At 42.1% G+C, this 27,195-nt stretch overlaps 1 protein-coding gene across 1 annotated transcript in view; it reads right to left on the bottom strand.

The window, feature by feature from the left end:
• Window positions 1-223: 223 nt before the first annotated feature.
• Window positions 224-27,195, bottom strand: part of CCBE1 (collagen and calcium binding EGF domains 1) — a 176,304-nt gene continuing 149,332 nt past the window's right edge. The window contains exons 4-11 of the mRNA XM_030567911.1: window positions 25,137-25,271; window positions 24,273-24,410; window positions 17,166-17,272; window positions 10,578-10,698; window positions 7,391-7,530; window positions 7,249-7,284; window positions 3,283-3,318; window positions 224-1,912 (exon numbers count right to left, since the gene is read on the bottom strand). Coding sequence (XP_030423771.1) covers window positions 1,679-1,912; window positions 3,283-3,318; window positions 7,249-7,284; window positions 7,391-7,530; window positions 10,578-10,698; window positions 17,166-17,272; window positions 24,273-24,410; window positions 25,137-25,271 — 947 coding nt within the window. The 3' untranslated portion in view covers window positions 224-1,678. The remainder of the gene's footprint in view (window positions 1,913-3,282; window positions 3,319-7,248; window positions 7,285-7,390; window positions 7,531-10,577; window positions 10,699-17,165; window positions 17,273-24,272; window positions 24,411-25,136; window positions 25,272-27,195) is intronic.

Raw genomic sequence — 27,195 nt, 5'->3', positions numbered from 1 at the left:
GCTAATATTAAGTTTGAACTACATGGTTAATATAATATGGGCACTTCTATACGGCAATTAGACACCTGCAACTGGCCCATGACAGCTGACTCAGGCTAACTGTGGTATAGACATTTGGGCTCAGGGTGCAGCTTGAGCTCTGGGACTCTCTCACCAAGCAGGGTCCTAGAGCCAGGTGCCAGCCTAAGCCTGAATATCTACACTGCAATTAAAAAGCCCCTTAGCCTGAGCCCTGCGAGCCCAAGTCAGCTGACATAGACCAGCCATGGATTTTAATTGCAGTGTAGCCAATGTGGACAGTACTACTGGTAGAGGAATTATAGTAGTTGCCCTCAGGAAGGGAGACATGAAAGGGGACCCGCCCCCCAAAACTCCCAACCAACCCATGCATCTTGGAAAGGTGCTGCTTATATCACTGTCCATACTTGCTCTAGGGAGAACATACAAGCCCTGAAGATGAAGTGGAGCAATGAGGGGTTTTCTTTTGCATTCGTCACAGGGAAGCTGTCTTCTTAACACTACAAGTACTGTAGTGAGAGGAGCCATGCAAATAAAATGTTTGTGCTTAATATACTGGAAAAACTGTTTAGACTATAATGGTGGCAAAGTGACTGCCAGGTTCAGTAATGTGCCAGGAGTGGTAATATACATTGTAGATGACTCTGGGTACACTAACTTGTTAATCCAACTTTTCAGTATAGAAAGATGTGAGGAATGGGTTCCCTATTAATTCTTCAATCCTGCTTTCAAACAACAATTTTCTCTCTGGCACCAGGACAGCGATGTGACTCTCTCCAGAGTTCACCCATGGCATCCCAAGCATCAGCTACAGTGTTTGGTCATATGTACTCCTTTAACCACTCCTCTTCATTATATATGTTACAGGAATCGTTGACTCATATTACACTTTGAAGAACACCAGTTACCTTCAACTCATACAGCAGATGCTTGTGCTACAGTCTGTAGAAACAAATTGGATGAAAATTCTTTTGCAAACCTTAGGCCTCATTCTATTTTCACGTATATCAGTGTATCACCACTGAAATCAATAGGATGACCTTCACGGGTGTGAGTGAGATCAGAATCATTTAGTATACCCCTAGTCATCTACAGTGTATATTGCCACTCCTTTCATATAACTGAACCTGACAGTCAGTTTGCCACCATGAGGGTTAGTTGATTTTATCTGTGTGAATCAGCAAACTTGTCTCATTCACACCAGTTCTTCCTCTTAGTAAGTTTCCTGCTCCCTTGCCCACCCCTACATCACGTATAGACCATATTCTCTCATTGCACAGCCAGAAATCTGTTGCTGAATAAATCTGACTGCCTACACTGAATTAACAGCAGGGTATTTTTAAGGGACAAGCAGGAGTAATTTTAGGACACACGCATCTCCCAGGTTTACCTTAGACCTCATTGTATGACACTTCGAACTAGTGCTTAGCCAACTAATCTCCATTACAATAATGTCTACATACACAAAGCACAAAAACTGACACAGGCTGGAATGTATGTAACCACCACTAGTAGATGTCTCTGTAAATAGAGAAAGCTAGAGGACATGGAGACAAGAAAAGAGAAAACTGGAAAATTATACATATATTTTACATCATCAGTGCATTTTTATACCATACCACTCTGAACATCTCTCCTTGCTATATATAACCAAACCTAGCTAATGATGGTCTGTTTTGTGCATCCTAGAGTCTTTGGGTGCAATTCTTTGCTTATAGTCCTCTCCAGATCCAAAGTCTACTGTGTCATGATAGTTTGTAAATTCCTGAGGTAATGGAAACTCCTCTGCTGATGAGTGAGTCCTGTGTCCAAATACTCGCTCCTGAAGCTCAGCAATGTCATTTCTGATGTCTGCCATCATCAGCAACAGAAAATCGAACGAGCCTGGTGGGCCCTGCAGACATGACATGTGATCATTAATAATACTTATTACTTAGTGCTTTGATATTTTCCAAGCACTGCCCAAATATTAACATGGTTATGCTCGATGGGGTACTTTGACAAAACATTGCTTGGTGTTGGCTGCCCGAAATAAAACATCTCCCATTCAATCAGCCTGGAATAACTCAGAAAAACAGCTTCAATTGGTAAATGCATTTAGCGGACAGGGCTCCATCCTGCAAGATGCTGAACTCTTCTGTGAGTAGCCAAATGCCTTCAACCTCTATTAGCATCAGCCCTCATCATCTCAGAAGAGTACTTTGCACTGAGCAGGCACAGAGCATAGTTCAGAGAAGATTGTTTTCCTCATGTTCCTTCTATTTGAAAAAAATAATGACTTACTTATTATGAATGGAAGTTTTATAATAAAAACACAATCTATATGAGAAACTGAATTTTAAATTAATCCATTTCAGTACCTTGACCCAAATGCTGTTTATTAATTACTAAATACATTTCCATATGTAAAAATGTTTCCATCTGGTTTATGTCATTTGACAAAACCATAACTTTTTTTTTAAGTTCTCTTCTTATGGATAAGTACACTGTAGCATACTCCTTGTGGACGCACTGGTAGACCATCCACTTAAGAATCTGCTCTGTAGAAACGAGAGTCTGAAAGGATTTAACATGCTGCAAATATTCAACTTTGTCCAGATGCCCTGCCCAGTGCTACATCTCACTCAAATCCCAGTTAAGTCCTATTTTGAGGATGTAAATGGTGACTAAGGGCCAGATTTTTTTTAAAAAGGGTATTTAGGTAGTTAAAAATGCAGGTAAGTACCTAGTGAGACTTTTAAACACACACCAGTGTCTAACTCCATTGGGAATGACTGGTCTGCTGCAGAGGGTGGAATTTCATCCTGACTGAATAAGTATATGAGAACAAATGATCTGCATTGCATCTCTCTCTCTTCTTCTTTTAACCTTTATTTGTTAAATGTGCCAAACCCCAATTAATCCCTTCTTACTGGCTGGTGTTCCTTTTAAGCAAACTGTTTGCTAATGCTGTCCCAATTAAGCATCTGTTACTGCCATTTACTATTATTAAGCTAACTAGTTCCATGGGAGATGTTCCAGGACAGTGCCTTCTAGCGATGTACAGTACACCATGATGGCATGGCGATGCAGCGTATCCACTGAAAAGAGAACAGGGTACGTAGACAAGTGTTAGGCTTGATGAAACATTTAGGTACAAATACTGACACAGTAACAGAGACATAGATGGATTCCTTTCACCATAGGTATCTGACTGTGACATTGTTACTAGATCATGTCTTCTCTCTACTGTGGAAATCCTGGTTGGCTGGCAGTGATACTTACAGGTGGCCCTTTTGGTCCTGGTGCTCCTCTCTCCCCCTGTAATAAATACCATTTTAATTAGCTGTGATTAAAGCAAGCAGAAAATGACATAGCTTTGCCTCAACTGAGGCACTCATTCATTCCTGTGGATCAAGAATCCCTTGGTAACTATAGGCATCATCCAATAAGGTGATGTAAATACGAGGAACAGGTAGGGCAGCTTCCATCTAGCCTACACACTGAGGATTGAATCAGGGACCTCCAGAACTTCAAGCAAAAGCTCTTAAAAGCTTGAGCTAAAGAGCCAAGCCTCTCTAGTTCAGTCTGTAATAGATGCATATCCCAGGCACACTGGGGGACCTGCCACACTCTGACCAGTGGGTTACACAGGTGCTGCAGGCTAGTAGGCCAGCTAGAACATTTGCCCAGCATATGCCATGAGGGAATTAGCAGCTGGCTGTGAGAGCTAGGGGTTGCATGCAAACCTCAGACACATTTCTTTGTCAGAGGCTGGTCTTCACGGCTGTCTCAATTCTCACTACTATGTACAGCTCTGAAGCATGTTTAAATATCCTATAAGTGGCTGCTATGCACACTTTGCAGTCACTGGATTTAAGAACTGATGCCCTGGCTACATGGCTCACCCACTTTTCCCCAATTCAACGGAGCTTGTTCACTGTAGGTGTAGAGGTTTTCACATATTTCTCCTCACTAGGTAGAAGCACTAGCACAGGGTAATTACTGAGTACATACATTATTGCTTGTGTCTCCCTGCTTTCCACAACCACACTCAGCAACCTGTAAACCTACACCCTATTAAATACCCCTAAGGACAAAATTTCAAATCTTGGCTGGCACAAGGATCTACAGAAGCAATCAATTTCTGAAAGGTTTGTAGAAAACAAGGTTTACAAAATGGCACCAGTAGCTTTCCAATAGCCTGAAGTTATTTTAAAAATAATAAATAGTAATTGTCAGTCAAAAATCAGTGCTGGTTCTTAAGGACATTCACTCATTTTTATGATTTATAGAGTTCATCATACAAAATACAACCAAGGAGAGAGTATTGACCACAGAGGAAATCACATTTCACTAGAGGAGAAAGACTTTACTTGCTTACTATAACACCGTAATAATTATTTGCTTGAAAAGCTGATGTTTTGGGTCCCCAGTCACATGTAAAACTAAGCGTTTGCTACCATTTGTTATACATGTAAGACAAAAGCTTTCCAAATACTATTTGGGTTTTTTTTGTAAAGGTATTCAGATCGAGAGGAAATGCTATGTTTGCACAATCTCTTCTGATAGAAAATCAGACTAAAAAAACAACCAAAAAAGAAGCCCTAGGAAAAAAAAAGAGATCAGAAGGACATAGGCCCTGATACTCAAAGGTACTCCGCGACTAATTCCCATGGAAATTAATAGAAATTAGGCCCCTAAATACCTTTGCATACCTGGGCCATAGTCATCAAGAGAAAAGAATGAGGAATTAGAAGACTTGGATCAGTCAGATGGAAGAAGCAGAAATTGCAGTAGAGGGAAGATAGAGATCAGAAATCAGTATGAAGAACTAAATACATTTCATGCATGTAACAACAGAAGTGAGAGAGACGTGAGTACTTTCTACTGGGATTTTAGAAAGAGAAGTTTCATATCATAGAAGTAATTAGAGCATATAAAGATAAATTGGCTGATTACTTCCAAAATGGCTGTGATTATCTTTTCTAAAATATGTTTTTATTTATGTCCCAGAGACAGATATCTCCACACACAATATGTATAAGTTTAATAAAATGGCCATCCCATTATAAAAACAATTAAATGTAGGAGCACTTATGTTCCAGCTGTTAAAAATGAAATTACCCACATGAATACTTTTTCTGAGCTTCATCTTTCCTTGAACACACAATTTGGAAGCATGTGCTAGAAAGTTTATGTAAAAAAAGTATAGTTTTCTTAAGATACCCCAAACTTGCCACCATGCAATGATTTCAAACCTGTGGGCCAGATCCTGAAGTAAACTGAAGTAGTGCCATTGACTTCAATAGAACTATATTGATTTACATCAGCTGAGACTATTATTAAGGACCCAGGGTAAAATGTTCAAAAGCACTTAAATGACTTGAAACCTAAGTCCAATTTTCAAAAGTGACTTAGGCACTTAGCACTCAGAGTCTCTTAAAAAGTCAGTAGGTCTTTGACTGCTAAGGGTATGGCTACACTTACAGCTGTACAGCGCTGGGAGTTACAGCTGTCTTTGTACAGCTGTGTAGGGAAAGCACAGCAGTGTGGCCACACTGACAGCTACCAGCGCTGCAGTGTGGCCACATTTGCAGCATTTGCAGCGCTGTTGGGAGTGGTGCATTATGGGCAGCTATCCCAGCATTCAAGTGGCTGCAACGTGCTTTTCAAAAGAGGGGGGGTGGGATGGAGTGTGACAGGGAGCATGGGGGAGACAGAGAGAGTGGATTTTTGGAGCTGACACTGTGTCAGATACACAGCACCAACCTTCAATCATTTTAAAAGTTTCGACCCCTTCTCCTACCCCTCTCTTATTCACTAAATGCAAATAGCCTTCAGACCAGATAAGCAGCTGCTCCAAAACGGACTCCCCGCTCCCCCCCCCGCCGTGTTGCTTCTCTCCTCAAGCAAACTGTGAATATTCCAAAGGAATCCCCCTGCCTGCCTCTGCTCAAGCAAACGAGCTGTGTTTGTTTTTTAGATAAGCAGCTCCGGGAGCCCGGAGTTCACAACAAAACAGCAGAGTGGCTGAACAGGCATTCTGGGATACCTCCGAATACCTCGGAGGCCAATTACAGCGCTTTTGGTGGCCACACTTGTGGAGCAGTGCTGCATCACCAGCGCTGCAATCATTATACTCCAGGCAGAGCAGGAGTACAGCCAGTGCTGCAGCCAGGGAGATGTAGCGCTGGATGTGCCTTGCAAGTGTGGATGGTGAGTAAGTTGCAGGGCTGTAAACCCACCACCAGCGCTGCAACTCTCCAGTGTAGCCAAGCCCTAAGTTTCTAAGTCACATTTGAAAACGGGACTTGGGCTTCAAGTCACTTAAGTGCTTTTGAAAATTTTACCTTCAGCCATGTAATTATCCTATACAAAATCCTCCAGCAACCAGTAGGGGTTTTCATTACACAACAATTGCAGGAAAATACCCTTCATGGATAAAACAAAGCAGTGATTTTACCTTGTGAATCAAGTTTCATTTTGACTGTACTCAATACCTGATGAAGGACTTGATTCTAATATTCTGCTATGGTCATATAATGATAGAAAAGTAGGGCTGGAAGCGACCTCAAGAGTTCATTTAGTTCATCCCCTTGCACTGAGGCAGGATATGTAAACCATCCCTGACAGGTGTTTGTCCAACCTGTTCTTAAAAACTTCCAATGACAGGGATTCCACAGCCTCCCTTGGGAGCTTATTCCTGAGCTTAACTATTCTTAGTTAGAAAATGTTTCCTAATCTCTAACCTAAAACTCCTTTGCTGAAAATGAAGCCCCTTACTTCTTGTCCTGCCCTCAGTGAACATAGAGGACAACTGATCACTGTCCTCTTTAAGGAGTGATATGGAGAAGGAAAGGGCAGATGCTCAGCATAGAAGAAGGGATAAGCTTTTTCAAGAGCCAGGGAGCATAAATAAAAGCATAACACAGAGAGTGGGATGAGGACACAAGGGATTTGTAGGTAGGGAGGATTCAGTAGTGCATAGGGATTGAGAAAGAGACTCTGAGGACATCAGTGAAAACGCGTGGATGGTCTTGAAAATGAGGCTAAGGAGCGTGAACTTGATGTGGAAACATAGAAAGATGTGGAAGGGCTTTGAAGGGGAGGGGAACACGGTCAAATATTGGGAAAGGAAAATTATCTTAGTATTTGGAATAAACTGATCCGCAATAGCAATCAGTGAGATTGATGATAGCGATCGTAGGATGTATGCATACAGGAAAAGACTAATACTTCTGGCCTCACCTTGGTACCATCTCTCCCTGGTGCCCCTGGTGGACCCTGCAAGACAAAGGAATGGTTGTCACAAGAACGGAAAGGCTTGTGTGTGCTTGTGGAGGGTGGGAGGACACACTGCATGTTCTTGACAGGAAAGTAAAATACTGACCACCGGGCCCCGTCTGCCTTGCTTAATATGCGATAGGTCAGGCGATGGTCCAATGGGTCCCATTGATCCTCTAGGACCTGGTTGGCCTGGAGGTCCAGGTGATCCAGGAAATCCTGGACTTCCTTTCGGTCCCGGGGCCCCTATAAATTAAAAGTGATCCAGTGAAGGTTAACACCCAGTTAGAGACTTTCTGATAGAATATCAATGTCAGCAGCAAAGTATACAATCTCCCTAATGGATCCCTCTTTTCCTCTCTCTCTTTTCTTTAAGATATTACTTCGCTGATTAGCTGCAGTAATTCCACAAAACCAAAACACAGCACTAAGGCAGTCAGGGACAACGACATTATTCAGAGTAGCAGCACCTTTCTTCACTTTCATCCCAGGATCTCAGTGTGCTTCACAAACATTAACTAAGGAAACCTCATGAACAGAACTAGACCACAACTGCTCTCAGACAGGTGGTCAAGGATATCAAGAGTGGGAAATGAAGGGAAAAGCAGAAATGTCTCAATACTAACACAACACAGAGCAAATGGGCAAGTTAAACTAAAGAAAGACCTTTTGTAAAGAAAGAAGCATCAGCAAACTTGCAGCAATGGTGCACTCCATACGCTTTATGAAAATATGCTTGGAATGTGAATATAATGTAATTGGAATATGCTTTATGCAAAAGGTCTCTTGTAATGTGTCATTCAAAAGCTTATAATCTGAGTGTGTTCATCCTATTTGTATGAATGTATCATTCTTGGATCTAAAACTAGAAATATGAAGTATTACTCTGAGATCCTATTGTAATTATGCAAAGTGTGGGCCATTGATGGTGTTTTTCCATTTAGGAGGAGGGTGGGGCTCCAGAGAGACAAAAGATTCCTGCCTTGTGCCAAGCTATAAAAGGGGGGTAGAACAGAACAAAGGGGGCTGCCAGTCATTAGAAATCGCCTAGTTACCACCTGAGCTGAACTAACAAGGACAGTACCAGGGAAAAGATTGGGCCCAGACTAGGAAGGAGTCTAGTCTGTGAAAGAAGCTTATTAGAACATCTCTGAAGGTAAGATTTACCTGTATTCAGTTTCTTAATGTGTTAGGCTTAGGCTTGTGTGTTTTGTTTTATTTTGCTTGGTAACTTACCTTGTTCTGTCTGTTATTACTTGAAACAAATTAAATCCTACTTTTTATACTTAATAAAATCATTTTTGTTTATTAGTAAACCCAGAGTAAGTGATTAATACCTGGGGGAGCAAACAGCTGTGCATATCTCTCTATCAGGGTTATATAGGGTGGACAATTTATGAGTTTACCCTGTATAAACTTTATACAGAGTAAAACAGATTTATTTAGGGTTTGGATCTCACTGGGAGCTGGGTGTCTGAGTGAGATAGGCAATTTGCTGAGCAGTTTTTGATTAAAGTCTGCAGCTTTGGGGGCATGGACCTGACCTGGGTCTGTGTTACAGCAGACTGGTGTGTCTGGCTCAACAAGGCAGGATTCTGGAATCCCAAGGTGGCAGTGAAAAACAGGCTCAGAGGTAATTCCAGCACATCATGTGACAGCCTCAAGGGAGTCTCTGTGACTGAACCCATCACAAGTGAATTTAAGGCTCTACAGAGGAGAGGCACAGAAACAATCAGGACTTTCAAGCTTAGCCCACTTTTATTGGTGATGTGTTGCATCTTTCTTCTACCTGATACATGAGCAGAAATGTGTACTGTTCTTCCATTCCACTTCTTATACTCATCAGCTACCAGGTGACTGTTGACTCTGTACAAAATATACTTTTAAGAGGCGAAGCAAGACAAATTAAGTATATATATGTCAGGAGAAACATTGCCTTTCTTTGCCTCTTACAAGTAGACATCATGTCTGAAACAAACAATGTTCACATAATAAGCAACACTAATATGGTATCTGGCTGAACTGCTTTATAACCAGCAGATGATGCATTCTTTTTCATAGTGCACGGACATGAGGGGCACAAGAAATGAAAGTCAAACAATGAGGTGGAAAACAGAACTAAAAATGTTTATGATTAGGGTTTGCAAAGGAGCCAGACAACCAACTCCCGGTGACTTAGTGTGTCATTCCATTTGAAAATTCCAGTCTACTTGATCACTAATCACATAGGAAATAGGTTAGCACAGATAGTTTTCAACTAGAAAAAGATAATTCCACAGTACCTTGGACAGCGCAAGTCACTGAGAAACTAGATGGAAGAAGTGTAGAGACTAGAGTCAAGCCTTGTTCAGAATGATTTCAAGAAGATAATAAACAATACATTGCAGTCAGAGTCTTAGCCAGAAGAAGGGTCTAAAATGATATTGTCTTTGCACTGATGACATACCGTAGACGGAGGACACTCTCCTCCGAGAAAATAAAGCAAAGATTTCTTCTACTCGGAGAATAAAAGAGACAGCAATGATAGGAATCAATTAAGTAGATAAGAAATCAAACCAACTAAGGAATACACCTAGAGCTCTGCAAAACTTCTTAATGAAACCCAGAACCAGGTAAAACTCTCTTGGATTTGTTACTAATCCAAAATTAGACCCAAGTTAATCAAAGTTAGTGAATCTTTTCGTATATTTGACCTTAGCTTGAAGGTATCAGGGCTGAATTATAGTTTCTGTGATTTCTCATGGTTTCAACTCCAAATGAGACAAAATGCAGTGTGTCAGTGGAGTTTTGTTTTTGCTTTCTAATGGGTTTGAATCCAGAAATCCGGCACTAAACCAGTGAATGAATCCATGCAAAAGTATCATAGGAAAAAGGTTTGTTTGAACCCTTGCAAATTAAAAGCACATTTCCTATTGTGCTAATGAGAATGGGCTAAAGTAACAGACATTTCTGAAATGAGGTGACTCATTTCAGGCTGTAACTCATTTTTTGTAACTCAGTTTCAGGCTGAGTTACAAAAATAAGAAACGGTGACTGAAATATATGAGTCACCCCAGGAAGAGATGGGAAAAAAAACCCACATCTATAGGACTAGTATGTTTTAGATGTGAAGAGATGTTTGATGAAGAGAAAATGGGAAAGCTATAGAAGGCACTGTCAGATTGTGATGTGGTGGATTGGCAGATAAAACCAATTTTAAAAGAAAAATGTTGCACACTTAGAATCATATTAAATGAAAAGCTTTTTGTTCATATCACTATTTTATATTTGATTTCTCCCGGCTTGCATCTTACCTGGAGGGCCTTGGTGTCCTGGTTGCCCAGGGGGACCTGGTATATAGGCATTAGATGCAAGCACCTTTTCACCAGTGATTTGTTTGCTAAGGTCAGCAGCGTTGTTTGGTAGCAAAGCAACCTGAGGGGGGAAAAAGAGAAAGGGTTGTAGATCCACTCTAGTTCCCCAATTTCGATTACAAGCCTTGTTAAGTTTCTCTGGAAACAAAGTGAGTGAAACTTTAAAGGTCTTGATGCAGATGAAGTATTTATTACTAATATTCTCACTATTATTTATATTATGGCAGTTCCCAAGGGCCATCAGGTTTGGGGTTCCCTTGTACTAGTTGTTGTACAGACGCAAACCAAGACATATTTCACTGCTTCTAGGTGCTTCCAGTACAAGGCCCCAATCCTGCAATACTAGACTGCGTAAGGGCAGACTGGCTATTCCAGTGTTTGATTCCTTCACATTTGCATTAGACAGCTGTATTCTAAAGCATAATGATTCTTGTTATCTGGCGTTAATTTGACCAGCCACGTGGCATTCATCGAACTGGATGGTCTCAGGACTCCTCTAGTTATTGCTATCAATTGTTGACATACACTCACCTGCCAATGGTATAAACCTAAGGCTGTTAATGTAAGGAGATGGCAACACTATGTGCTGTAATATGTAGCAACTTTTATGCAAGCATCTCCATCAAGGGATGGAGGCATTTTGCAAGCATTAATGACTTAAGCTTGGGATGGAACTAAATGTTAGCGTCTGTTTTAGTGTCTGAGACAAAGGCAGCTCAAATGACTTGCCATACATCACACAACAAGTCAGTGGCAAAGCCACCGGGGCCCAGATCACTTCCTCTCCTGTCCTTCTCACTCATTGTAACGCCCCAGTATCTACAGCCCTAAGGCTGCAGCCAAGGCAGAGAGAGAGGAAATAGGACCAAGTGTCCTAATTTTGTTTCTTTAAAGAAAAGAAGAAAACTGTATTTTCGAGGAATGGGAATGTGTGTGTAGAAGGATTTGCTCTTATCCTTCCCTCTCATCTGACACTGGTCACACCTCACCTAATGAGCCCCTGGCTCAGCTCCTTGTCTGAGGCCTGTTTTAGGGCTGTCAACCAGGGACAGTGATTGTCTAACCCAATCCAATCTCTCCCTGTCTGTTAATCAGCCCACTAAGGCTTCTTGCAGCTCATACTCAGTGCTTTCACTGCTGTCATTCCACCAGAGCCGGCTCCAGGCACCGGTGCAGCAAGCCGGTGCTTGGGGCGGCCAACGGAAAGGGGAGGCACGTCCAGCTCCTCAGTCCCTCAGCGCCTCTCGGAGGGAAGGACCTGCCGCCAAATTGCCGCCAAAGAATGATCACGATTGCTGCTTTTTTTTTCCCCCCACCATTTGGGGTGGCAAAAACCATAGAGCCGGCCCTGCATTCCACAACACTACAGACGGCAGCTGGGCTGTTTGGAGTCCAAAGGTTTTTCTTTACTGCAGAGCTAACACAGACAGACTCTTACCCGAGTGTTGTCCCTAATCTGGCTCCCGTCCACACACAACACCCTTTCAGCCGAGTGCGGTGGAGCTGTACACATCAGCTAGCTTGTCTGTCCTGGGGCACAGGCCAAAACTCAAGTGCAGCTTATACTCTGGGAAGGGGAAGGAGTTGAATGGTCAGGGTGGGATAGATATTTCCCAGGAGCCCCAGAGGAAGCACAGATGCCAGCAGGGCATTGCACTTTTATCCTTTGCTTTAAATTAAAATATTTCCCTCATCAATTAATTTATGGATTGCAGGTGTGCCAGCCGCTATTTTAGCTATTACCCAAGGATTGAATCTTGGACCTCCTGAGCCAAAAGGATGAGTTGCTACAGCTTGAGCTAAATAACAAGGTTCTGTGGGAAGGGGTCTGTATCAGACCCCCAGCCTCTGTGGATTAAGCATAAGAGGGATACATAACACGCACTGCTCAGTGGGTTATACAAGCTTGTAATCTTGGGCTGGGCTACCACTTGGTTGGGAAGCATAGAAGAACCAGCTAAATGGTGCAGGAAGTCACAGTGGTGACTCTGTAAATGAAATTCTTCTCTCTGTGTAGGTATTAAACCAATGCCCCAGCACAGTTTGGGGGCTACATTCTGCCAACAATGATACTTTTAGACTGAGAGCTAGAACTAAGTCTTGACCACTTGTGATCGTTAAAATTTCCCTACCACTTTTGGCAGGAGGGTTCTAGGAGTCTTAGACTCAGCATCTCTATACATTCAAACTAGTAAGTAAAATTCTGCCAATCTCAAGTTTCAACTGGACTAAGCAGTTATGTAGCATTTATATGTACTGTTGAAAAGCATGGAATGTTTCAAGCCATAGATGGTCACATTTGAGTGATAGATTAATTAATTTCCCCAATATAGATTTTATTTCAATTTGTGGCCTGGAGGTTACTTTGGGCTCTTTCAGGATCCCAAATGCTACTCATTATAGTCATTACAATGACCAATTCTTCAGTTTATGTTCTGAACAGCCAGACAGGAATATATGTGTGTAACTGTAAAGGATCGACATGAACAGAATATAAAAAGTTTTCTGTTACTGGGTAAGAAAAAATGACTAGTACTGTCGACAAGCCTTTTTATTAAATAATTTAGTAAGTAAAAAAAAATTACATATCTGCAAAGCCAGCATACACACATGCCTCCTCACTGAGTCAACTGGACCTGAGACATGCACCAAACATGTCAAGTGAGTGAGTCCTAGGTCTAGTTCACTAACTTGTATATCTCCCGGCCAGAAACTACCTGTTATACAAATTGGTGCCAAACCATGTGTTTTTGATGTTGACTGTTATCCTCTTAGGGATTAACTACACTCACTGACCTAATTCATATTTTATTCTTTGGATGGACTGGGATACTTGTCCAAAATGACCTTGGCTTTCTCAATCCATAACTCAAAATCCAACCTTTCCTCACAGCCTACCTTTTTCTGTCTCCATGTAAAGATTTGCGTGGATACATTCTTAGTGCTAGAAACAAGATCCTTACACCATCAGTGTTTCATGTTACATATTGTAGCTCTGAGGGGTTCCTATGAGAACTGTAGACTAGTTGATTTTGATATGGTTTGACTGGACTGATGTGTAACACTGATTTCTAATAAAGATGCTTACATATGTCTGGGTGAGCAGATGTGCATAAGGTACTATGTTGCACTGATTCCAAGCACTGGATTGCTGACTTGATATATATATATTTTTTTATAAATTTTGACAACTCATTTTGCTTTCTTCAACTTGCTCATCCCAGTTTCACTGGAGCTATCCTGAATGTTGCAAGGTTCAGGGTCAGCACAACTCTGCAGTCAGGATGTTGCACTAGTACATCATGGTGACACTGAGTCCCACTGGAGAAACCATTCAAGGTGGCATCTCTGTCTTGATCCAGCCCTATTACTTCTTGGCTCTACCATCTGTGATGCCTCAGCCTGTAGTGGATTGTTATATGAAATACTCCTGGGAGAATTCTGTGCCACTGCACATGTGCAGAATTTATGTCCCTCGTAGATTTCTTTGGTTCCCTGAAGAAAAATGACTCTCTGATGGGGAAGCCACAGGAGTAGTCATGCAACCCTCCCAAGCAGTATATTTTGGATGCCAAGGGCAGCTGGCAGAAAGCTGAATCACCGTGGGGCAAGACTGGGGAAGACCCGGCTGGTGGCTCCTACCCTGCGCCACTCTCAGTTGCTAGTCCTGGCTGGGCTAGGGAGGACGGGACTTCCTTTTCCCCTGCACAGCACACGGGGCAGTGTCAGAAATCTCGGAGCAGGTCTCCCCCAGTGGTAGAAAGCTCTGCAAACTCCCAACACTCCTCTGCTTCCAGCATCCAACGCTCCTCAGCTGCAGGGGAAGGGATCATTGTACAGGGAACTGCTCCCCCCCTCCACCCAACCTCCATGCATCCAGACCCACCTCGTAACCAGACCCTCTCACCAAGCCTCACTTCCCACATGCACCTAGAACCCCCAGATGAGCCCCCCCTCACCCTGCACCTGGCCCACCCTGACGAGCCACCTGCATCTGTTTCCTCAACCCACTGAGCCACAACCAGCTGCACCTGTATCCCTACCTCACTGAGCTCCACTCTCCCAGCATCTGGACCCACCACACCCAGACCCCCTGCCAAGCTCTATCCTCCCCACAACCAGCCTCTCTCCCCCCCCCCCGAGCTGAGCCCAAAACACCTTCACCTGGACCCCCTTGCACGGTTCCATTACCGTTGCACCCCCAGAACTCCCCAACAAACCCCTTTGCATCTAGACCCTGCCCCACACCTGGATCCCTCACTGAGCTGCTCACGCCCAGACTGCCCCACACAGAACCCTCTCAACCCCACTTGGATTCCCCCCACACTAAGCCTCTTCACACTTGGATCCTGCCTTGCTGAGCCTTTTTGCCCACACCTGGTGCACCTGGCATAGAGGGGCATGGCCCTCAGGAGTTTCTGGGGCAGGCCTGCTCCTTGTGCTGTGTCAGGGTTGGTACAGCCTCACTGCTGAGTCAGTGTCCTGGGGAACAGCTGTACAGTGACCTCCCATCTTTGTGCTGTCAGTGGCCTGTGCTCCCCAATGCCATGCTAGACCCTCCACACTCATTTGACAAAAAAAATGTACAGAATTTCAAAATATTGCGTGTAGAATTTTTAATTTTTTGGTGCAGAATGCCCTCGGGGTAATGAGATAAAGGCAACCTAGATAGGCAGGACCTAGGCATTAAAGTTCTTGTACATGCCTCTGTTAGAAGGCCTTCTTTTCTGTTTGCTAATCTTTTCCTCCATGCATACATGCCTTATTCTCGTAAAACAATTCTAAGTTCAGAAAGTCACTCCTGATCAGCCAGTATATTTTGCTATAGACCAGGGGTCTGCAAACTTTCAGAAGTGGTGTGCTGAATCTTCATTTATTCACTCTAATTTAAGGTTTCGTGTGACAGTAATACATTTTAACGTTTTAGAAGGTCTTTTTCTATAAGTCTTTTAATATATAACTAAACTATTGTTGTATGTAAAGTAAATAAGGTTTTTCAAATGTTTAAGAAGCTTCATTTAAAATTAAATTAAAATGCAAAGCCCCCTGGACCGATGGCCAGGACTCGGGCAGTGTGAGTGCCACTGAAAATCAGCTCATGTGCGGTTGCCTACCCCTGCTATAGACAAAACTTAATTACCAATGGAGATAAGCACACAAGCTTAAGTGTTTACAATATCCACCAAATCTGAGACCAGGATACTTAGTACAGGATTTGATGCCAGGTTTCTCAATTGGGAACAAATAACTGGGCAACCAGCCCATTCAAAGAGCCATATTTACTGTAAATAGTTGCACATAGTAGCACACAATGACTTGTCATTTTTTTAACGTTGTTTGTTTACAGCCAGCTTTGCTATTTTATAAGCTGTTCTCATTAAATTAATATTACTTCTAACGAGAGATGGTTGGAAAATGGAATTTCTGTTCTGTGGGAAACGGCAACATTTCAAAATGTGTAGTTCCGAATCAGAAAGAAAAGCTAAAAATTTCCAACTTTCCCACACAACATAAATGCCTAAAAATTTTTCCTTCTAAACCATTAAAACATTGTTTCAATAACATCAGATTGCAAAATAAAAAACATTAAAATTAGATTATAATATAAAAGTTGAAATGAAATAAAATTAAGCAGGAAAGTCCAAATGAATATTACCAAAATGTAAGGAGAAAGTCAAAATGAATCACTTAGACCTCCTTCCACCAAAATGTAGTTGAAATTGACATGTTCCTGCCAGGGGCGGCTCTACCATTTTTGCCACCCCAAGCGAAAAAAGAAGAGAAAAGAAAAAAAGCCACTCGAACTGCTGCCCGAACTGCCAAAGCGGGAAAAAAAAGAGAAAGCCTGGACTGTGCGGCCCCAAGAATGGACGGAATGCCATCCCTTAGCATGTGCCACCCCAGGCACGTGCTTCCTCCACTGCTGCCTGGAGCTGGCCCCGGATCCTGCAAAAGTTTCCACTTTGACAAAACTACATTTGTACTGGCTATACCTGTTCTGTGTAGGCTCAAGCCCTAAATGTTGTGTATTTGGAAGGAATTAAAGGGGAAAAGATGATGCAGCTTGTTAACACTGCTGGGTTCAAACCCTTGTAAGTGGAACTGGATTTCATGGTCTTATCCTAGTCCACAGTGGGCATCTGTCCATATCTCAAAGCTACCACTGAATTTGGTATGATTAGCAATCTGTTCCGATGAGGTCAGTTGAATAGCAATTGCTGCCATTCACACATGATTTTAAAACTTTACACTCAATTTCATGAACACAAGCCTCATGTGGCTGTGATTCATCAACACTGGTATGTTTAAAGTTACCCTCTAATGAATCATAGAATATCAGGGTTGGAAGGGACCTCAGTAGGTCATCTAATCCCACCCCCCTGCTCAAGTCAGGGCCAACCCCAACTAAATCATCCCAGCCAGGGCTTTGTCAAGCCTGACCCTAAGAAGAACTGCAGCTGTTTCTAGTCTCTAATTTATATTATTAAAATGTATAACATAACAATGGGACTGACAAAATGTTTGTACCTTCTGCTTTAGTTGTAAAACCGTCTGCTTTATCTGGTGAAATTCCTTACAAGAGGCACAACAGGTTCCTGCTTTCACCACGTTGTCAGCCTTCTCAGAAAGCCCGGCTAAAATTAAAACAATTTCCAATACCTTTTAAAAGGGCAGAAAACCCAAAGGAAAGAAAAGCATACAGCAATTGCAAAAGCTACTGTGCCCTAGAACAGCCTTTGAGGTTTTGAGACTACCCAATAGTGTGAAAGGAAGAGAGGCTCATGCCATTACCAACTTTTCAATTATGAATCACAATGCAAGGCTGAGCAATTTCACAGAGGCAGCCCACATTTTAGACGCAGCTGTTTCCAGTTAATAGTCCTAAATGCCCTTTTCCTTTTTTATATCTGAAAATGTTTACACTTGTACTTTCATCTGTGCATTTACACTAGGCCAGCCCTATAGATCTGAAATGATTTACAATCCCCTCCAACGGCCACTTTTCATACACTGAATTACACTCAACCCCTATTCAACGTGACAGTCTTATTCAATTTACACACAAATCGGTCTTTATCAGCACAGATTATTCTGCTGTGCAATGGAGCTGCAAGAGCTAACAGGGATGAGAATTGGGATTCGTGGTAAAAGTTTATAGCCAAGTTAGAGAAAAGGTCACTATAACCATTAGGTATGTAGGAATGAATCTGTTGCGGCATCTGCAGAATAACCCTGAGAATAGGCATTGCAACCTTATTATTGTTGGCCTCACACAGAGCTAATCACTTTAGCAGCACAAAAAAAACAATTATTCTTTTAATAGTTGTCCCATATGCAGGCTTGCGTAATGATCAGCCACAAGAGCCAATTGTAGGGTTCAAACTCTGGACCTTCAGAATCATGGTACAGACTTCTACTACTGGAGTTAAAAGAGGAACTCTAGTAGCAATAGTAGGCTGTTTGCCCCTAAATGGACCAGCAGCAACACACTTAGCTATTGTGTTATACTTGCCCATTTGAAAACAAACTTTAATATAATTGTTTGGGTAATGTTTTCACAAATGTGCTTTTGAAAAATAAAACTGCAACACTAGATACTGTGACAAAGTTCCTCCTCTACATTGGTGGGTCCTGCACTTATTGGCGGATTTGCTCACCTCAGAGATCTTCCCCTCTGGTAGGATCCACAGTCCGGGTCAACTCCTCTTGTGTCTGATCAGGAGTTGGGAGGTTTGGGGGGAACCTGGGCCCGCCCTCTACTCCGGGTTCCAGCCCAGGGCCCTGTGGACTGCAGCTGTTTATAGTACCTCCTGTAACAGCTGCATGACAGCTACAGCTCCCTGGGCTACTTCTCCATGGCCTCCCCCAAACACCTTCTTTATCCTCACCACAGGATCTTCCTCCTGGTGTCTGATAACGCTTGCACTTCTCAATCCTCCAGCAACACCCTCTCACTCTCAGCTGCTCTTGCTCTCAGCTCCTCACACGTGCACCACAAACTGAAGTGAGCTCCTTTTTAAACCCAGGTGCCCTGATTAGTGTGCCTTGATTGATTCTAGGAGCTTCTTGATTGGCTGCAGGTGTTCTAATCAGCCTGCCTTAATTGTTTCCAGAAAGCTCCTGATTGTTCTGGAACCTTCCCTGTTACCTTACTCAGGGAAAGGGGACCTACTTAACCTGGGGCTAATATATCTGCCTTCTTTCACTCTCCTGTAGCCATCTGGCTTGACCCTGTCACAATACAAACAGGGTTTCTTTTAGTACAGTATTAAGGGCTTGACTTTTGGTTATATATATATTTACTCTGTCCAATGTAAAAAAATTCACATCATTCCCCTTTGTTCAAATTTCACTATGTTCTTCTGTAATACATAAGTATACAATTCTGTCACAAAGGTCACGGGGTTCTGTGACATTCTGGGACCTCCATGACTTTTCCTGGGCCAGGGCTGGAGCAGTGGCTACCAGAACAGCTGACAGGTGGCCACCTCTGGGTTGCCAAACAACTGACCAGAGGTCACTCCAGGGGCCACCGCAACAGCTGGCCAGTGATCAGCATTGGGGCTGCTAGAGCAGTGGATGCCAGAACAGCTGGCTGGCAACCAGCCCCCAGGCCATCAGAACAGCAGCTGGGGGGAACAGCTGGAACAGGTGACCTGCCGTCTGCCCTGTGGCTGCCAGAGCAGTGCTGCATCCAGCCTTGGGACCACAGAAACAGGGACAGGTTGTGAGCTTCTGTGAATTTTTGTTTATTGCCCACGACCTGTATCTGACTTTTACTGAAAATACCCATGACAGAATCTTAACCTTAGTAATACAACAGGATACTAATACAGCTTCACAGCCAATTGATTTTTCTGTAGGATTATTCTACCAGACTCCACATCCAGGAAGCCTTTTGGGATCCACTGCAACAAGCAGCTTTTGGCATGTCAGATCAGAAACGTGCCCCGAACCCGTACTTCATTGTCCTAAAGCACGAAGAGGAAGATGATAAAGAGGAGGTAAAGTCAGCTGATCATCAGTATAAAGGGTATCAGAATTAGCGATGAATAGTCAAAAGATTAGGAGATTCAGACAAGCATCTAAGCACTCATATGCTTATCAAGTGCTCCATCTAACACTCACGGTAGCCAATAGGAATCTTTTCACTGATTGCATTGGGCACTGGAACATCCCTCAAATACTCCTCTGAATTTTATTTAGTCCTTTTTCTGGCTTGAAATACCAGGCTTCTTTGTGAGCTTTCTAGTGCTTCCTAGATGGTAACACCAGGAGAACAGCTTCCCTCATCGTATTCTCCACAGATTCATAGATTTAAGACCAGACGGGATTATTACATCATCTAGACTGACCTCCTGAATAACACAGGCCATAAAATTCATCCAGTTACCCCCTGTGCTCAGCCCAATAACTTGTGTCTGGCTAAAGCATATACTTGAGAAAGGCACCTAGTCTTAATCTGAAGACATCAAAAAATGAAGAATCCACCACCTCTCTTGGTAGTTTGTTCCATTGCACGGTTATAAATTTGTGCCTTGTTTCCCACTTAAATGCGTATGACTTTAATGTCCAGCCAATGGTTCTTGCTATGCCTTTCTCCGCTAGATTAAAGAGCCTTTCAATAGCCAAAGTTTTCTTCCTGTGAAAGTACTTATACACAGAAATCAAGTTACCTTTTCATCTTCTTTTTGATCAGCTAAACAGACTGAGCTCTTTCAGTCTTTCCTTGCAAGGCATTTTTTTTCCAGACCTCAAATTCTGCACCTTCTCCCAACTTTTCAACATCTTTTTAAAAATCTGAATATTTTGGTGCCAGTATTTCTAGTCAAAAGCAGGAATTGCAGAGGCATGCATCATTTTAAAAATAAAAAGATAATTAGGCTTGTCTGTTTTTAAACTACAGTAAAAATGTTGGTTTGGAACAAGTATTAAACCAGAGTCCCTTTCAATTTTTATTTTATCCCAGTGAGTTCATCCTCCCTCCACCCCCCGCTCCCGATGACTGGACTGTGTAGAGAAATGTTGCTGAAACCAACAACAGTCAGAGAGAAAAAACTGCCAGGTTTCTCCGCTGTCTTTAAATCCCATGCAATCCCATTGGAACCAGTGGGATTGAGTGGAGTATAAGAAACACTGAATTCGCCCCTAGTTCTAATATATAATCCAGTTCATCAGTACAACTGATGTAGAGCAAAGACCTGTGATCAACAAAATATGGTTATAATAGTTGACTAAGGCTACCAGTGAGGTGGTCTAATAGTTGGTAAGGATCGTGCTGCAGAGAATTGTGTGAATCTAGTTGGATCCATTAGTCTCTGGGACCATCAAAACAAAATCCAACACACTGGTGAGAACAGGGATAAGATATCTCCCTGCTTCTGCTTCCCAACTTGTGCAAGCCAGGATTCTCCTGATTTACACCAAAGGGAGGTGATGTTCTGACCATGAAAACAGTCATCCATCACTACCTTGTGATCCCAGATATCAGATCTAGAATGCGTCCACTTCTGAATAGAACCAGAATCCATCTGGGTCATGCCCATTGGTCAAGGAAGCAATGAGATTCTGAGGCAGTCATCATTGGTGCAGATACTGAATTCAGGCAGAGTAAATCTTGGCAACCCCAGGGATCACCAACACTTCAGTGGGTTGTTTAAATAAATGGTTTCATTGTATAAAACTTGACAGAGTCCCTTTGATCCTGTCCCATCTTATAGGGCCTCCTACAGTACAAACAATTAAGTCCAGCTCACATGATGTTTTGTTGGCCTTCTCCAGAGCCTTTTACCTCCTTACTGGTGAGCCCTGCAGCTGCTATTGATAAGAAAACTGCTTGGAGAGGCAGTATGTTTCCTTAGCATATGCTGGAAGTCATGATCTTGCTTATGCTGGAAGAGAGAGAGATACTGCCAGGAGAAGATCTCTACAGGGAGCTGTCCTGAATGCATTCTTTGCACAGAGATTGTTTAGCTTATCATCTGTGTTGTATTATCTGGACTCAGACTGCAGAGAAGATTTAGTTTGTCCTTTTTTGAGTGTGTAACTGTATTGCCTCTGTAATATGAAGAGTGATTGCTGAAGCAGCACAGATGCAGCCCCTTTTGGTGCCTGATGTACAAATCTTCATCATATTTAATCCAATCCACTGCTAGTAGGATAGGGCCAAAGAGTGTAATTCTTCTGGCATTGCAGAGGAAACACGTTATTATTAACTCTCTGTGTAAGGTATGTTATATTTGGAATTATGGTGAGATGTCAAATTTTTGTCTGTTTTTATGTTGTCTCATACAAAATATTATCGGAAAACCTGGCTTAGTGTTCCAGCAACCAATATAATGTGACTCTACTGTAGTTCTATATAAGGTTATTACAACTTAAATGTGTTGCTGTTTTATAATGGTGCAGGAACTTACATTTACCACAAGGTGGCACATAATTTATAGACCTAGAAGTCAGCTGCTGAAAATCTTCCTGTTGTGCATTCTGGCCAGTATTTCGCAGGCTAGCGTGCTTAATAAAAAATAGCTAGGGCCAAATTCTGCTCTCATTTAAATCCGAAATCAGTGAAATTATTCTACATTTACAGTGGTGTAACAGAGCAGAATGTAGCCCTTAGATCTGTATGCTGCCTCTCCAACTGCTGCTGGTAACTGTTTGAGAGGTGGTGTCCTACGCCACACAGGAGACATGGATTATAATGAAAAGAAAATTGTGTTACAAATTGCTGTTGGAAGATAGTTGAAGTTCATTTACAAATGCCTAGAATATTTTGAACAGTCAGTAATCCTGAATGCTATGAACATTCCTCTGTCAGAAAGCTTGAACTACAGAGGAAATGTTAATTATAAATATATCTGCAAGGGTATTAGTGACCGCACACATGTTTTGTTAATGACATCTTTATAAATGGAACAATTAGAAATGTTTGAAAGCTACAAAGAGCAATCACAGATTACTGGGATGCTCCAGATACATGTTTTCAATGGGACAAATAAAAATTACAAAATGTTTGTGCCTATTGTCCAGCTGGGGTTTGGAAGAGTCAGTGATATAAAATGTACTTTTAGTCATTAACAGATGAACCAACTGTAACCTATCATTCATCAAAATATATTTTCAGTTTTTTCTTTTATTTCCTCTGTTACTAACTTTTTATATCTGTGGTTAACTTAAATTATCCCAAACTTTATTAATTTAAAGGCATTGGATGATGGCAAACACTTTTATATTTAATACCAATGTTCAAATAAAACAAAACAAAGCCCAAAAGCTCAACATTCTATATTTATTGGAACAAATTCTGATCTCTGTTGCAACAGTGCCATGCAATTAACTTCAGTGCCATGGAATTCAAGAGCTCTAGTCACAGATGGAATTTAGCCTACTGATTTAGATTATTAAAACATAAGTTGAATCTCCAGGTAGGATTTTGGTGTGTGCCTGAAAGCTCAAAAGTACTAACATTGGGCCATCTGCTAATGTCATTGGCCTCAGTCTGTAAATACAGTCTAAATCCACTTAAGTGATTTTGGCTTTCTGGAGGTCAGAATCTGGCTCATTTTCCTTCTAAGTGAGATCTCACACTGGACTAAATTCTATTCTTAGTTATGCCTGTATAAATTGGATTTGGCTTATTATTATTATGTTAGCTGCAAGTATTTTATGTGTTTCAGACAAAGTGGCCTAAATTAAGTAATAAGAGCAAGATTCGTTATTCACCCACTCTTCCCCTCCAGGGAGAATGTTTTCCACATGCTTCAAAATATTAGCTTTTCATTTGCACTCCTCTCACATGCAGACATGACAGTTCATTTAATGCTAATTAGCGGGAAAAGGTACTTCCAGAGCAAGCCACAGGAATTGCCCTGGGAATGAACTCAAGAGTACAGTATCTAAGGGGCAGTAAAAGACTTATACTCACGTAGATTTTTTACATTATTACATAGTGGTCTAGTTGATGAGAACCTATGTTTGCCATGAATGTAAAAATATTTTTATCAATACTATTTCAAGTGCACCGAATGTAGGGTGACCACATGTCCCAATTTTATAGGGACAGTCCTGATTTTTGGGTCTTTTTTTTTATATAGGCTCCTATTACCCCTCACCCCTGTCCTGATTTTTCACATTTGCTGTATGGTCACGCTAACTGAATGAGGTACAAATATCTTCTGTATGGATCACATCATGAGACAATACCTGGTTACCCCCTCCCATGGCTAAAGGACAGGAAATCACCAAAAGGTTCTCCTACAGGAGTTTTCTTCCCAAACATTCCATCAGCCAGAGGGCAGTGTATTTTGTCCCCCTGCAGAACAGACAGTGAGAGGCTAGTCCCAAAACCCTGTGGAGCCCCTGTTCAGTGGGAGGCCAGAGCCGTCCATAGGGGTTTTCTAGACAGTAACTGTCCCTAGGAGCACCATGGACAGAGGACTATGGAAGCACGGTACAGCTTTTGGATTGTTCACTTGCTTTTTAGTAATCTCAGCCAATGGGCCAAGTTCAATTCTGGTATGCCAGGGCACCTGAATTTGGCATTGGCTGTATTACATTTCCACAGCTCCCTCTCTATGATGGGTCAGTTTTCTTAGGCTACATTTGGCCCAGGATATTACTGCATACTAGTAATACCTTTGTCTCCTTTGGTGCAAGTCCTCCCATCATCTTCCCGGATATAGCCTTCATGACATTCACATCTGTAACTGCCTACGGTGTTAACACAGATTTGAGAGCAGAGAGTCTCATTGCTTGTGGTGCACTCATCGATATCTGAAGTTGAACAAACATTGAGAATTCCCCAAAAGTTACAGAGGTTCAGAGATCAAATAAGATATTTCCCTTAAGGGTTCCATTATCAGAAGGGATTCTGAATGGATGGTCAAGCAAACACAGAACTTAAGGGGGCCTGGGCCACAGCTTCACATCAACTGTATTATAATTATTAACATGCGTGGCCCTTTACACATGACCACCACTTGGCAGGTCTTTGCATCAAAACTTGATCCTGCAGACCTTGGTTCACATGAATACTCAGCCTGCAAGGTAGTGCTTTTGAGTCATCTGGGAGAGGTATAAATCCCTGAATTAGGAGTTACAATCTGAACTGAACCTCAGAGGTTTGCTTTAATAATTTAACATAATTTCTCTGGTTTTCAGTTTGATGCAAGAATCTTGCCCTGTTTCATTGCCAAAGACCTTGAATGCTGCTCAGAGACTGCATGGGAGAGGGGACTTATACAGCTATTTACTTAGATCAATTAAAAGCATTCTCATACTAAAAGAATGAAGGAAGGTAGGGCTTTAGAGTCTGGATGGTAACGCCCTGGCAAGGCTAACAAGGGTGCTTAGACCCAGGTGCCAATCACACAAGTTAAGAGGAAAGGGTCTAGCACCATTCAACTTCTTCTTTGAAGAATTTCTAAAAAATTGAAAATTCTGCCTGTAGCAGGACACAGCCTTAACCAAAGATAAATGTGACATGTTCTTCATACCCACCTAGGCAGTAGGGTTTCTCTCTGTTCCTGTGTCTCTCCCGGTCATACCGGTATCCAGGATAACATGTACATAAGACACGTCCAAAGTTATCTGTGCATTGCTGTTCACACGGAGCTTCTGCACACACATCGTAGTCTAAAGAGAGAAAAGTGTGCTTAAGGGAAACATTGATTGCAGGCCCATGTGTTTAGGACAACCATATCATTTGATATTTTATCTCAGCTTATGTTATTGTTCATTAACAAAGTCCTGCTACATTATCACAACAGATGGAAGAAACACAAGTGAGATTGTCACAAAATGTAACTAATGTTTTATTGGGGAATTATAATTCCTTATCACAGCTTTTCTACAGGTCTAATAATTTAAGAAAGGGGCGCTTTCTTTGTGTTTGTACCAGCATCTTGCACTATGGGATCCTAACACAAATGAAGCTCCTAGGTGCGACAATATAATAAAATAATAATTAACTTGCTGCTTTGGTTGCACAGAATTAGTAATTATTCTCTGGGAAATACTAGTTGCATAAGACTAATTTGCTTTTTTTCCTCTCCCCAAATTCACAAGTGACGGAAGCAACAGCTGCTGTGTAATATACTATACAATAGCTTACGGATAATTCTGTTGCAAATACATTGAGAAAATGCTTCAGAGAGAAAACGTAGTTAAAATAAACACATTATCTGCACCAAACCAACCCTAATTGCCTAAGCAAAAAGCACATGGTTAATAAAGTATCACCATTTCTAATAATATAAATGTACAGACTAGCATCTGATGCCTACCCTCTTACTGGAGTGTAGTGGAGCTTTTCCACCTGGGCCAGCTGGCCCTCTGGGGGTAGAGGGTGAAGCCTAAGTGAAGTTTTCATTTGGGCTTGTAACCATTCACTTTGCAGTGCAGGTGCAGCCTAAATCATGCCAGTGATGATAGTCATCCAGTACCTTCCCACAATTCCCCTCCCCCCCCGAAGCTCAGAACCATAAACAAATTCTCCCACAATTCACTGGGAAAGAATTACAGAGCAGCTCATCTTACCATAGCACTAAGATCCATGGGCTATGCCCCCAGAAGTCCGAGTGACATATATAGGTGAGTGCAGTACCAGAGAGGACACAATGATTTAGGTAGGGCTTTAGAATCTGTCTAGGGATTGGTCCTGCTTTGAGCAAGGGGTTGGACTAGATGACCTCCTGAGGTCCCTTCCAACCCTGATATTCTATGATTCTATGATTCAGAATTAACGCCCTGGCGAGGCTAACAAGAGTGCTTAGACCCAGGTGCCAATCACACAAGTTAACTCTGCAGTAAGGACATTCCCTCAGTGAGAAGGTTGATTATCTGGAGAAGAAGGGGAAACTGAGACAGTGGCCGGGCCCAAAGCAAGTCTGGATAAGCACTGTTGCAGGCCCTTAGTTTTATATCAAAATTCATGACAATATTGCTTTATATCATTTAAAAAAAACTTCTAAACGTTTAATTCCGAGTTTATAAAAGGGCCAGTCCCTTGTTTTTAACCTTTTTAAAAAATAATTATTTTTAATTGTTGCTTGTATTATTTTGGCACCATGGAGCTGAAATCATGGTCCAGGACCTCACTGCACAAACACTGAACAAAAAGACAGTCCCTGCCCCCAAACGCTTGCAACTTAAGAAAATGTAAATCTAAGTAAACTCTAAATGCTTTTGCCAACATTCCAACACTCTTTGCATGTATGCTATACTTTTAAAATGATTGAAGAAATATTCTGACTCATACTAGTGACTGGCAACCACCTTGTGAATTGCTGAATTTTCCAAAAGATCAAATGTCATAACAAATTACTGATAGATGGCAATGCAGGTTAAACTCTGTCACAGTTTCAAACTTAACTGTGCTTTGCCCCCACTCCTGGTCTTTCTTGAGGGCACCCTCTGAAGGTCTCAGGCTCCCAACCATCACTTTTGTCAGACAGAGCACTGCACCTCTCTCCCTCCAGACCAGGGGGTTGAGGCTTGTCGCCCCTCTGCACCTCACTGTGATTTCCCCAGCAGGTCTGACCAGCATGTGGTCCGTGTG

The sequence above is a fragment of the Gopherus evgoodei genome, chromosome 6, assembly GCF_007399415.2.
Source record: "Gopherus evgoodei ecotype Sinaloan lineage chromosome 6, rGopEvg1_v1.p, whole genome shotgun sequence".
Lineage (NCBI taxonomy): Eukaryota > Metazoa > Chordata > Testudines > Testudinidae > Gopherus > Gopherus evgoodei.
This window is presented reverse-complemented; position numbering and strand designations above follow the sequence as displayed.